This window comes from Capsella rubella, unplaced genomic scaffold, assembly GCF_000375325.1.
Source record: "Capsella rubella cultivar Monte Gargano unplaced genomic scaffold, Caprub1_0 scaffold_5, whole genome shotgun sequence".
Taxonomy (NCBI): Eukaryota; Viridiplantae; Streptophyta; class Magnoliopsida; order Brassicales; family Brassicaceae; genus Capsella; species Capsella rubella.
In genome coordinates, this window is record NW_006238919.1 from 5,616,545 (window position 1) to 5,629,757 (window position 13,213).

At 35.1% G+C, this 13,213-nt stretch overlaps 3 protein-coding genes across 4 annotated transcripts in view; 1 reads left to right on the plus strand and 2 right to left on the minus strand.

Annotated features, from left to right (window-relative positions):
* The window catches only part of LOC17885398 (indole-3-acetaldehyde oxidase), a 5,122-nt gene extending 4,797 nt beyond the window's left edge, over positions 1–325 (minus strand). Inside the window, exons 1-2 of the mRNA XM_006293264.2 lie at positions 180–325; positions 1–95 (exon numbers count right to left, since the gene is read on the minus strand). The exon at positions 1–95 is cut by the window's left edge and continues 121 nt beyond it. Of these exons, the coding sequence (XP_006293326.2) occupies positions 1–66 (66 nt within the window). The 5' untranslated portion in view covers positions 67–95; positions 180–325. The remainder of the gene's footprint in view (positions 96–179) is intronic.
* Positions 326–406: 81 nt separating this feature from the next.
* On the minus strand, positions 407–7,025 carry LOC17884663. Of its 2 annotated transcripts, XM_006290454.2 has the most exons (14): positions 6,809–7,025; positions 5,734–6,435; positions 5,149–5,346; positions 4,750–5,061; positions 4,038–4,165; positions 2,890–3,960; positions 2,601–2,742; positions 2,353–2,509; positions 2,110–2,273; positions 1,838–1,920; positions 1,427–1,526; positions 1,083–1,144; positions 771–930; positions 407–696 (listed from the first exon to the last, which is right to left on the minus strand). In XM_006290454.2, the coding sequence occupies exons 1-14, from the start codon at positions 6,971–6,973 to the stop codon at positions 523–525; spliced, it is 3,618 nt and encodes a 1,205-aa protein (XP_006290516.1). In that variant the 5' UTR covers positions 6,974–7,025; the 3' UTR covers positions 407–522. The 2 variants fall into 2 exon arrangements, with proteins under 2 accessions (XP_006290516.1, XP_023637796.1); XM_023782028.1 differs by lacking the exons at positions 407–696; positions 771–930; positions 1,083–1,144; positions 1,427–1,526 and having other exon boundaries at positions 2,110–2,156; positions 2,249–2,273.
* A 5,153-nt stretch (positions 7,026–12,178) lies between these two features.
* LOC17884820 (vacuolar iron transporter homolog 3) lies at positions 12,179–12,907 on the plus strand. Its single transcript, XM_006291774.2, has one exon. The coding sequence runs from the start codon at positions 12,186–12,188 to the stop codon at positions 12,792–12,794; it is 609 nt and encodes a 202-aa protein (XP_006291836.2). The 5' UTR covers positions 12,179–12,185; the 3' UTR covers positions 12,795–12,907.
* Positions 12,908–13,213: the final 306 nt, after the last annotated feature.

A 13,213-nucleotide genomic window follows, 5' to 3' on the forward strand; every position in this document is an offset into this window, starting at 1 on the left:
TGATGGGTCAACGGAGGAGAGCTCAAGGTCGAACCTTTGCCCATTAATGGCGAAAACCAAGCTCATTCTTTTTTTCTTTCTCTTTTTGTCTGCCTCTGTAATCACTTATCTAACGTAAGTAATGTGTATACGAAATGTTCCTTGTCCACATACATAAAACGCAAAAATAATTGGCCAACCCTGATTCGAGATCTTCAAGGCACCAAAGTGGACTGCGCTGTCACCACTAAATCGAGACTTTTGACTTGTCTACCTTGTCGTATGTACATATGTGTACACTTCTACATCACCTCCTCTGCCTACAAAAAGTATCTTTAATAAAAATAGAAAATACAATATAAATAAGATGTCTTTATCACGAATAGTGTAGTTGTTCTGACATAGAATATACTTTTTAATATGAGAGTGACAAGAAAAATAATTGTTAAGATAAGCTCAATTATTTGTGTGGGAAACTGCATTGGAATTAAAATATTATACAAAAATACACAACACACAAGAGTGTCAGAGAATGTGGTTTTCTTAAGGAATAAGAGAGAAGATGTTAGAGTCATGAAGGATATCTGAATAATAAAGGTTGAAATTGAGGCAGTCCCAGAAGCGAGTTAGCCCAGATTTCCCATGTTTTGGTGATCTCATGTGACACTTATGCAGCTCCTTCATCTCTTTGTCAAAATTTTGCTTCACCATCTTCACCTGTTTGATGTAAAGATAAAGTATAGGCTCTCGCAACAAACTATAGAAAAGGATTTGATATGTACACTCTTTACCTGAGACGTGTTTATGCCTAGCGTTTGTGTACAGAAATCGTTTGGGACTCGACCTGTACTCTGCATGCCTCTGGGAAGACAAGACCTGAAGTCCAGCGCGCATTGCAAGATGTTCTCTATGATGTTAGATATTACTCGTGTTTCTTCAGAGAGAAAACATCTGCAAAGGTTTGATAACAGGCTGTTAGATCAAAATATGTATTTCCAAAGAGAATAATTATATCAGGTCAGTCAAATTAAAGATCCAAAAAATGTCGGAAGCAAAATTTTGCTTAACGATGGGTTCTGAAACCGATACAAAACATGACTTACATGCGCAGAGCTTCACTTAGATAAGCCATATGCACAGATTCAAGATCCATCATATCCTTGACCTGAAAAAGCCAGATGTGGTGGGATGTGTTATTCTTATGCAGGAAACCAAATAGAGATAAACCACCACTGAAATCACAATAAAGTTATACACTATGCACATTAGTTTCAGAGTAGCTAAGCAATGAGGTTAACACAGTGCCAATAAGCTAAAGTTACAAAAGTTTGTTTGAGGAACTCATAAAGAATCCTACTTTTAGGTAACATAATATTTCAGCAAACCATGACAGACGCATATTTATATTATGACCAAATAGACTGTAGAGAGTAAGGCGTGCCCAGACCTTATGCTTAAGGGAATGAAGGAACTTGGACCATGATACATGAGACAATTCTGAATGAACATATTGCTGTAGTGCTGTTACGAAATGGTTGATCTGATGCCTGGCACATAGAAGAAAGACATCAAATGATACTCAGGAGAACAAGGAGACTCCGTGATCTGAATGATACATTGTGCATATCATACAAGACAGTGATGAAGAAACAATACGAATGTTTGTCAAAAGATGTTTAGCATTTTCACAGATATTGCATGGACTGGTATCAATGTCTTTTGTTACTCTTATAGATGGTCAGGCCAGAAGAAATATGATCACCATACCTAATCATGCAGTCAAATTGCCTAAAAGATACTTAGCTCAATGAGTCGCCATGGACTTATGAAAATGTGAAACCTTTATTTATAAATTTACCTTAGTTTTATCAATATGTTCAACCACCGGAGTTCTTGCTTCAATATCTTCTCTTTATTCTCATGCATCATATGTCTTACATCCTAAAAAGACAGTATAGTGAGTGTGCCATTAACCCAGAAGCTAAATAGTGCTACGAGAAATATAGGCAGACCATTAAAAACAATTTTCAAATAACATCTTCCACGAAGAATATAGAAAATTGCAGCAAAATTTCATGTTAAGGGATGCTATGTAATAAAAGGAATGAATCAACAAAGTCAAACCTTTACCTTCAGTGAACACCAGACATCAGTTACTGCATAGGCTGCTAATTTCACTTGAACCAGAAAACCAAATACATCAGCATAGGCTTTCAGTGCATCGCATGTTAAAATTATACTGATTGGCCAGTCCACTCGATAACCCAACCTTAGGAAATCAAAGGATCGCACTCCTGAAAATTTCAACCCATCAGTATATGACTAAAACACACCACGCAAAGTAGTAATTAATTTGCAAGCGGAAGACCATACCAGTGGTTGATGCCGGGAGATGCAGTGTGCACTGTCCTTTGTACAAATATAACCTATCTTTACAAGTGTCTTGTTCACATGATGATCGCTGGATAGATGATTCTAGAAACACTTGGATTTCTGCAATTCTTTTATCTGCGTCTGTAACAATCCATTTCTGGAAATCCAAATGAGAAAAGATAGATATAAGCATCATCTAGAGATGTTCAAAAAATAATCACAAGACAATAGAATAACAGCAGACTTACATGATGCCAAAGGGACACTACAAATACATCTGCCCAATCTGCTAGTTCCATAAAATGATACCTGCGTAGAGCTAGCAGATGTTCTTGCAAGCCAAATCCTTCTTCCAGCAACTTGATAGCTAGCTTACTTACAAAATTATATCTTTTGTCTATTAAGGAAAAAGTGATATATGAAAGATAACATGTTATCATGAGAAAACATCCCTAGAAAGGAAATGCCAGGGAAATGTTAAATTATAAACCTAAAAGTATGTATGTGTATAGCAAATGAAAGTATCAAGAAGGATACTGCAGATGTATTTCCTGAAGTAGACATTTGTCTATAACAAAATCAAGTGGCAATTCAAATGTGGCAGAGGATCCATGTCTGCAGTCACTAAATGCACTAGTTTCAGGGTTGTTTGATCTACAAAGCATACCCTCCCATCTACCTCCACCAAATACATTTGATATTTCTTCAGCGCAGCCTTTTAAACCCGAAGATAAATGACTGCAAGAAACTTTAGGTTCTTCAACCTGAAACCTATCTATGCTAAATTCTTGGTTGGCATCGCGATGACAGTCTCTATCTATCCGAGGACTATGAGATTCCTTGTGAAATTCAATAGGGAACCCTACAGGTATCCTGGCAATACATGTTTTTGAAGGGTCATCTACTGCAGAAAAATCAAACCAATGCAACGATTTTCCATGGTCCCTCCTGCTTGTGTTTCCGTGCTTGGACAAAAAATCACATCTCAGTAACGGATTCATACTGAGCACCTCGAAAGGGTAGTTTACCTTTGTGTCTTTTTCATGTTCTGTTTCATGCTCTGGACAAGTGCCACTGGTGGAAATGTTGTTTAATAATAGTTTACTTCCATCAATATTCATTAAATATCTCTCTTCCATCCTAGCTCCCGTTACATTTTGTGGATCTTCTCTGTAATCTTCCTCAGACTTCTTATCAACACAAAATGGATTTCTAGGTAATCCGCCAAGAGGCCATGACTCAATAGAAAGAGGCCCCCTAAATATATCATCCTCACATACTTCAACTGACTCTTCTGGCTCAGTTTTCATCAACTGACGACTAGTATCAGCCTTCTCACTTTTCCTCACAAAATTATTGTCAATATAACCAGAATCACTATGCTGAACCAGATTCTGATTACAATTCCCAGCAGAGGCAACAGAGAAACGTAGAGCTGATAAATAATTTTTTGGAGGTCCCACTAATGAACTTTGTGAATCAAGGAGTAAATCGGATGCTTCGAAAGAATCCCTAGCCGATGAACATTCAGAAGAGCATGACGCATCTATCTCTGAAAACCATCTGTCTTCTACATTCTGATCATCAGAATATGAATCACTCTGATCCCTGAAATCCCAAGAAAACGTCATCAATTCACGTTCAGCAGGCTGGGGGTAAATGATAAGTAGAATCAGGATAAACACCTCGTCAAGTCAATTGCTACTGTTGAAGGACTTAGTAAACTCTCATCCAGTGTTAAAAACACAGAACTTTTCTGAATTTCATTGCCATCGCCATAGGATATTATTGGTAAAGATATTGCTCCAGAAACCTAAAATTAAAATGTCAGTACAGGATAGAACTAAAAAGAAGTTAACTTCTCATATGATCCAAATATATGTTATTAAAAAAAGGATAGCATAGAAAGGTCCCTATATAAAACCAGAGAAGGAGACGCTCCTACAAAGCTGAATAGAGTAATATGAAGGAATCCGTAAGTGCAACGCAAAACTGAATCTGACTATGGAGGATGCAGTTCAGATTTGCACGTACATGGACTTTTAGGTCTTGTTTAACCAATGCATCTGAAAGCTAATGTATGATAGAGACTCCCAATGATATTGATTTTGATATCATAGTTTATAATGTAGGATTGAAATTAGACATTTGATGTCATTTGGGATACACAAACAAGGTTTCCAATTAACTATTAGTAAGATATTAAATTACCTAGGGAAAAATTGATTTCACAAGAGTAAAATCACATATGTCCTATACCACAAGTGAAGTTAGAACTGGCATAGCAATGAGAGAGTACAATCAGACAAATAAACGAAAACAACCAAAGCTTCAGAAATAAAAAGAAGAGGTCAAGCGCTAATAATTGGTAGATAAAAATCAAAGGATGCATGATACCTGCCCAGGAAATAGTTCAAACGTTTTTGAAAAGTCACCAAGTTTTTCCTGCATCCTTCTGTAGTAATCGTCTCTTTTCTTTATCATCACTTCTATATGTAATTTACTGAAAACTAATGGAGATGGACACACTGGACTAGTGGTAGAATAATACGTCCAGCAGGGAAGAAGATCTGTGTATTTTTTGTGTCCAGATGCAGGAAGATTACACAGTTCAAGAAGTTTTGTAATTACTTGAAGCTGTTGACCAGCCCTTAGTATCGGTACCAATAGGCCGTTTAAGAAACATGGAACAAACCTTCCTTCTCGCTCCTACAGTGCAGCAGAAGAAAGCAATCTGATACCAATGGTTTAAAGATACTAAAATAAAAGATGCAGTAAACACAAAGAGAATATTACCCTCACGGTTTCCAATGGGGAGATGCCAGGCTTATTCCAAGAAAATGATGTTGGTTCACTGACACATTCCACAATGAACTCCTTGTAAGGATCATTAAGTTCGGCTTTATATATCCAAGATCTTATAAACTCACAATATGGCTCACATGTTTTGAGGAACAAAAACTTAAGCATAGCACTGTGGGCAGGATCAGCAACCTACAACAGGATATGTGGGAAAAAATAGTCAGAACAAAATTTAACTGTACAAGATCCTGCCTCAGTACATATAGCTTAAGAGAGTGCGAGTTCAGACTAGTCAGGTTATGTATATCACTTCGTTTAAGTATAACTTGCAGCTATCATCACCATATCCACATCACAAGGTGCATAGATTTATTCAAATGCCATGTATTGATATTCTTTCAAATTTCTTTAGAACATGTGTATACATCAGTCACTAAAATGGAAAATCTAGAGAGTAGAGAGTACAGATATGCAGAGTTTTAATGACACAAAGTAAATGCTACACTAATCGATAACTATGTGCGTCATTAGAGAAAAAATGAGGACGGATACTAAATGAGGAACATAACGTAGCCTGACCTGTAGTTGGGAATATAAGTAAGTAAGCAGGTTGCTTCCTCTGTAGAACCCCTGAAATCGCGTGGTGGCTTCCTTAATCAGACATTCCCAAGGAGAAGTACAATAAGATAGGGCTATATCATACAAATCACATATGTTTGCTAGAGCTTCAATCTGTGTTCGTAACTCTGTAGTATGCAGAAAAACTTCCAATAATGTAAATTTTGGATGAACGACGTTTGTAAGGCAGCCTAACCAAGAGGAACCATGGTCAGACCCATCAACAATGTTTGATGAACGCCTCAGTTCTATAGATGCACATAATGTATCCAGTCCAGATATATAGCCTTCTAGGACCTTTCTGACAGCAATAGCAAAAGCCTGATTAACAAGAGTATAGAAAATCTTGTTATTAGCTTCGTCATTTCCACCAATTTTATAGCTCCCCTGTCCCTCAATATCTGTTTCCACATCCAAACTCAAGCTTTTGAAATGGTCGACAAACTTGTGAAGAAGAAACACCAAAGAACCAAAGCAGCCAATGTTTCTAAGAATCTGTCCCAAAGCATCAGTGCTTGACAACCGATGCCACAAGCTCGGAATTTTGTGGAGGGTCCTGTCAGCTGGCTCAGAGCATAATGCAGAAGAGAGCTGTTCTATACTAATAAGAGAAGACTCAACACCTTGCAGAGCATTCAACGCCAGCCTGACCAAGCTAGATTCCTATTACAAACGTAAGAAAGAACATAGTTTCAACTACGCATGATCTACACACATTTTATCTTGATAACGCGCCATAGACTATGAAAGGACTTTATATAAATATCTAATCTAAGCACTAAATACATTAACCAGTGTTCTCAATAACAATTTGTCATCTTAGAGAGCATCTTCACCTTATAATGTAGCACTAAAAGCCAATACGTAAAGCTTTCTCCACAATGTAATCTTCCCTAGATAACTATCCCGCCCCCCAAATTCAAAAACCCTAAATTGATTCTACATAACTCAACAAAATTGATACTTTTTTCCCCCAAATCGTCCAATCAAAGCCACAGAGATGATAGAAAGAAACAGAGACTTTCACTAAACTTACAGAGACAGAGGAAGAAGACGAAGGAGTAGCAGAAGCAGGAGTTGGAGGAAGAAATCGGCTAGTCGCGGAAGGTGAAGATTCCCAATTTCGCGGAGGAAGGTAAGGCTCATCCACTTTAAGCTTCTCCAGAAGCGAAACGAGGCTCGTCTTCGCCACTACGGGCATTATTGTCAATATCTCTCAGTCACTCTCTCACACTCCCAAATTTACAGAACTTGCCGGCGAATGGTTTCGACGGCAAAGGCTTCTCGGATTCAGTAGTAAAGCGTAGAATTCTGAATTTAAAAAAAAAAAAACAACAAAAATGTAAATTTATTTTTAGGTGGGGTTATTGGATACTGTATTTTAGAGGATTTTAATGTATTTTAAAAGTACCCCCTTATTCAATTAAGCATTTGTTTGATGTATTTTGAAATGCATTAAAATCCTCCGTTATTCAATATAGATTTGATTTTGGTACAATTTAGTTACAATGGATTTGGTTGGATTTTTTAAGCGAGATCGTGAGTAAAACAAATTCAAGCATTTTCATCTGTATTTTGGAGTATTTCATTTAAATAGATATTAAAAATAAATTTGTCTCTTTTTTTATTATTCTTTATCTCAGAAAATTATAATTGTTTAGGAGAATCACCACAATCCTATCGGAGGATTTGAAAAGAGAACTGAAAAGGGTTGCAGATTAAAGAAACTTGTAAAACAAAGTGAGCAAGATGATGGTGGAGACCTAAAGAAATGTTAAGCGTTAACAGTTATTTAAAACTTGATAATCATTTATTTTTAAAAAGTTTTAATTATAATTTATGTAAAACATAGATGATTCTAAAAACAAGAAAATTTTACAAACATTGATATATAATAATACAAAAAAATCCATGTCTTTTAGAAAAATAAATCTTCACAAATCCACTACTAATACTTCCTAAATCCACGTTATATGCATTAGGAATCTATTGAACTTTTAAATCCACTATTATCCTATGGTAATTAAAAACCTTAGTTTTATATTTTTCAATTTTGAAAAAATGATAAAGGGATCACCGTTATATTCAAATTCTGGTTAGATGAGGGTGGTTTGTCTGGGCGGTCGGATATTCGGATCAGGTTCGGATCGGATATTTTGGATTTGGGTTTTCAGATTTAGAATTATAAAATCCGTTCGGATATTTTCAAATTTTGGTTTTGGATCTGATTTGAATTAGATATTTTGGGGTTCGGATTCGAATATCTAAGAACTACAACTACATTACTTAAATATACTCAAAAATAGTTATTATACATGAATTTACTTAAAATAATTGAAACCTTAAATATTCTAGGCAGTTAAGTTGTTACATGTAATGAACATTATGAATATATTACTACTATGTACTTATGTTTTGGACATGCCCGGATATCCATTCAGATTTCGGGTTTGGGTTCGGATTTTCGGATCTTGAACTTTAGAATCCGTTCGGATATTTTAGAGTTTAGGATTCGGATTTGGATCGGATTTTTTGGTTTGGATTCGGATTGGATCGGATATTATGCCCATTTCCCAGGGCTAATTTTCGTGTTTAGAGGTATAGAACACACTCGGATATAATTAAATTATAGATTCAGGTTCGAATTCCAGTAATCAAAAGTTTCCACAAAAAAAATTAAAATTTTTGTATTTACAAATCAGTCCAAACTACCCAAAAATATCAAAATATCTTAAAACCTAAAGTAATTTTTACTCTAAATTACTAAAAATAGTTTAAATACCCAAAAATATCTAAAATATTTGGATACTTCAATTACTATAAGAAAAAGTTACTAATGTGTTACTAATATGGTACTTATATTATGGGTATGTTCGGGTACTTATTCTGGTTCGGTCGAGTTCAAGTTTGAATTTTCAATCTTGAAGTATAGGATCTGTTCGGTTTTTTAGATCGGGGTTGGGTTGAAAAATTTCTTTGTTCTCAACGCCCCTAAATTTCCATATTCGGGTTTGGATATTATGCCTAAAAAAAATTGTAGGTTTAACAGTTTTTTGGTATTTTGTTAAAAAAATTTCTAGATTTTGAATCTTTTCCCTCTTTCACACAATAGAAAAACCTAACTTTTTGCAAGTGAAAATGAGTTTCTTATTTTTATTGAAATTTTAGAAATTTTTTTAAAAAAACCTGTACAAAACCATATATATAGGTATAACTTGGTAAAATTATTATAGTTCTGTAACTAAATATTTTCTAAAACCAAAAATTACAACTTGGTAATATTTGGTACAACTAGATCTATATTACATTGTCCAACTTAATCTTGAACATCAACAATGCTAAATCAGATTTGGGTCAGACGTAAATTGTTAAGGTCCATAGATCAAAAAATATAACCAAGATTTTAGCAACCAAGTTTACAAATAAAACTTTCAAAAATATAATTTTAGCTGTGTAAACACTATAATCAACAAATAATATATGACATCGTTACCCAATTCTTTTTTTTTTTGTTAAAGGTTTTGTTACCCATTTCCAATTTAAAAAATATTTTACAAATTTCTAATCATGGAGGTGGTGGGAAGTATCTAGGTCTCCCAGAACAATCATGGGGGTGGTGGGAAGTAAGGCACTACCATCCATCACTTGGCTCAATACACGGGGAATGAATTTGGACCCAAAATATCCAAGATGTTTTCAAGCAGATGAAACAATTGAGCATATTCTTTATTTTTGTCCTCTCGCTGCATCAATATGGGAAATAACTAATATTCCATCTAATCTTATTTTTCTACATCTTTTGATTATGAGAGTTTCATTGAATCTCTGTTATCTCTACAATCCACCCCTGCAATTCCTCATGAAACCATATTATTACCTTTTTGGATTATGTGGCATACGTGGAAGACAAGGAATAACTTTATATTCAATGGTGTTCAAGAAACTCTATTAGTTGTGGTCTACCGTGCTCAAGGAGATGTTCGTGCGTGGCTTTTTCATTCGGTTCCATCTCAACCTTCCTAATCAATTACTACTACAGGAGTTGGTCATACTTGGACTAGACCTCCAGATAATTCTATTAAGTGCAACTACGATGCAGCGTTTGATATTAACACTAAACAAGTTCTAGGAGGATAGGTTATTCGGGACAAGAATGGTGTTTCACTTGGTTGGGGATCTGTTGTTCTTGATCAAGCTATGTCTCCATTAGAGGCGGAAGCAAAAGCACTAGTAGCGGCAATGCAACAATGTTGGATATTTATTTTGAAGGCGACAGTGAACTTCTAAATAAAATAATCAGCAATATTCATGTTGATAGATCTATTGACTGCGTTTTATATAATATTCGATTATGGGCTTCTTTGTTTCAATATACTCATTTTGTTTTTATAAGGCGAAGTTATAATAATATTGCACATTTATTAGCCAAATTTGGTTGTAATTCCTCTCTTTTTTATTCCGATTGTTTTTAATCTGCCGCAGTGGCTATCTAAACAATTGTATCAAAATTACATTAATTCATATATATAAATTAACTTTTGACGGAAAAAATAAATAAAGGGTTTAAAATATACATATGCATATGTGTTATAAATACATAAATTAGTAATTACAATATGTTGAGAGCACGTAGGCGAATACGTACGCATGCATATATATGAGTGATCGTGACGATGGCCGTGAAGTGTCGAATTTAAACCCCATACACACACCCTCTTATTTCTTTTTATTATTTATCAATTTTTTCTCGTATTTTATCTTTTCCTATATATAATTTAATTTATTTCTCAGTGCTTTCCAATTTAGCAATCCATTTACTGTATTTTATCTCTTACTTATGTTATTTAAGTTTTTTTCACTTGCACACGAGTCAAGACTATACCTTTTCACGGCTCTCATGGCTTCACTGATTTACCAAACTCAATAGTACTGTGGCTTTAGCCTTTAGGCCAACGTTGGAATCGATGGTTCGTAGTAGGAGAGAAAGTCTCGTCACCTCATTCTAGATTTGTCAAGCTCGGACCATATTTTTGTTGATCAATAATATAATATAACACTAAGGGGGGTGTATTCAAAGTGACATTTCAAGTGATTTGTAAAAAGTTTACAAATCCACTGTTATTCAAACATGAATTTTAAAAAGTCTCATGAAATTCACTGTTATTCAACTAATGATTTCAAAATCCACCTTAAAATCCATTGTTATTGAAAACAATTTGTGGATTTGGCTTTTAATTATTTTGAAGGATTTTAGAGGATTTGGGAGGATTTCCCTAGTTAAAAATACAGAAATCCAAATCTCATAGTTTTTGGTGAGATTTGAAAGGATTTTACAAAAATCATATGAACTTCTCTAAAATCATCAAAATCATTTAAAAACCCAATAAAACTCAAATCTCTTAAAATTCCATATTGAATACACCCCTCTAAGTCACTAAGATGGGGAAATAGCGAAAAATGACCCAGACTATTTGCTGGCAGTATTTTTATACCCAAACTATGATACTTGGCAAATAATAAGCTTAATTCACAAAAAATTCAAATTCGCAACCTAAACTATATGAAGACAGTCAAAATCATTATATACCAAAACGGTGTTAGTTAACCATTTAACGGCGATGAGTCAGCCGACACCATGGCAATAACGGAACATCAAAGTTAAGTAATATGACGTCGTTTCGTGACTTAGGGTTCCTGAATCAAATAATTGCTAAAGCGAATACTCAACAAATCTTCTATTCTATAACCCTAAATTAACGAAACAACGTCGTTTTACTCAACTTTGATGTCCCGTCATTGCCACGGTGTCGTCAGACTCATCGCCTTATATAGTTAACTAATACTGTTTCGGTATATGTTGATTTTGGCTGATTTCATATAGTTTAAGTTGAAAATTTTAATTTTTTGTGAGTTTAGATTGCTATTTACCGGGTATCGTAGTTTGCGTATAAAAATACCGTCAACAAATAGTCTAGATTGATTTTCGCTATTTTTCCTCACTAAGACACTAACCAAATAGATCATAACAATGAAAGCTTGTTAACTACACCAGCCGTTAACCACTTCATGTATAGTTCCAAAACTTCATTTATCCGTTTCATGCAATCGTAGCTAGTGGGCAACACGATTACACACCTTTTTGCTTAATTCCAATTCCAAGGTTTGAAAATATTATGTATCATCAGAGAAATAAATTCAATATTTTTGTCAAATATAGTCAAAAGTGTTTTATGATTTATGCCCCCACCACAAATAAGTGTCGTTGTCGACTTCATCACATAATATTATATACTCAATACAAAGTCTCTCTCTCTCTCTCTCTCTCTCCATAAATAGAACTTAACCTAGGCGTGTGTTCACCACACTTACATTTTCAGTCTTTCTCATTTACCAAAATCAAGAAAGATCTAACCATGGAATCTCACAATAACATGAACCTAGACATGGAGAAAGATCAAGAAAAGGGTTTTGACTACTCAAAACGAGCTCAATGGCTACGAGCAGCTGTTCTTGGTGCAAACGACGGTCTTGTCTCGACAGCTTCACTTATGATGGGTGTTGGTGCGGTCAAGCAAGACATCAAGATCATGATCTTAACTGGTTTTGCTGGTTTAGTGGCCGGAGCTTGTAGCATGGCTATAGGAGAGTTTGTCTCCGTTTACTCTCAGTACGACATAGAAAAGGCTCAGATGAAGAGAGATCAAACCAGAGGAGGAGAGGCAGAGAAAGAGAAGCTTCCTAGCCCGACACAAGCGGCTGCAGCGTCTGCGTTAGCGTTTTCTCTTGGGGCGGTTGTGCCGTTGTTGGCGGCTGCGTTTGTGAAAGAGTATAAAGTGAGGATTGGTGTGATAGTGGCTGCGGTCACGTTGGCTTTGGTGATGTTTGGATGGTTAGGTGCGGTTTTGGGGAAAGCACCGGTGGTTAAGTCGTCGCTTAGGGTTTTGATTGGTGGATGGTTAGCTATGGTTATTACTTTTGGTTTTACAAAACTTATTGGGTCACAAGGTCATATGTATGCGTGAGTGCATGTGTGAGTTTACTGACATGTGTGACCAGACCAAACTCTTCTTTATGTCTCAATGTTAAGTCAAATAAACTGTAAGAAGAAAAGAAAAAAAAACAACATGTCTAGTTTCAATCTCTAATTAATGTGATTTTATCTTTACAATATAGTAAATTTACAAATATAATTATTGTATTCTCATAACTTCACCAATGACATTTTATATACTTGAAATTTATTCCAATAAATAACATGATATATTTATATTTAAACTTATCAACTTTATCACAAGAAGTTAAACCTACCTAATATGCTTCCTCAATCAATGAGACTTTGAATTGGGTGCAACAATTCAAATCTCCTATGTATTCTGAAACCAAATTTGGGTTAAATGTAACTTTTTTCTTGTGTGCACTACAAAGTTTTTCATGTGTCCCT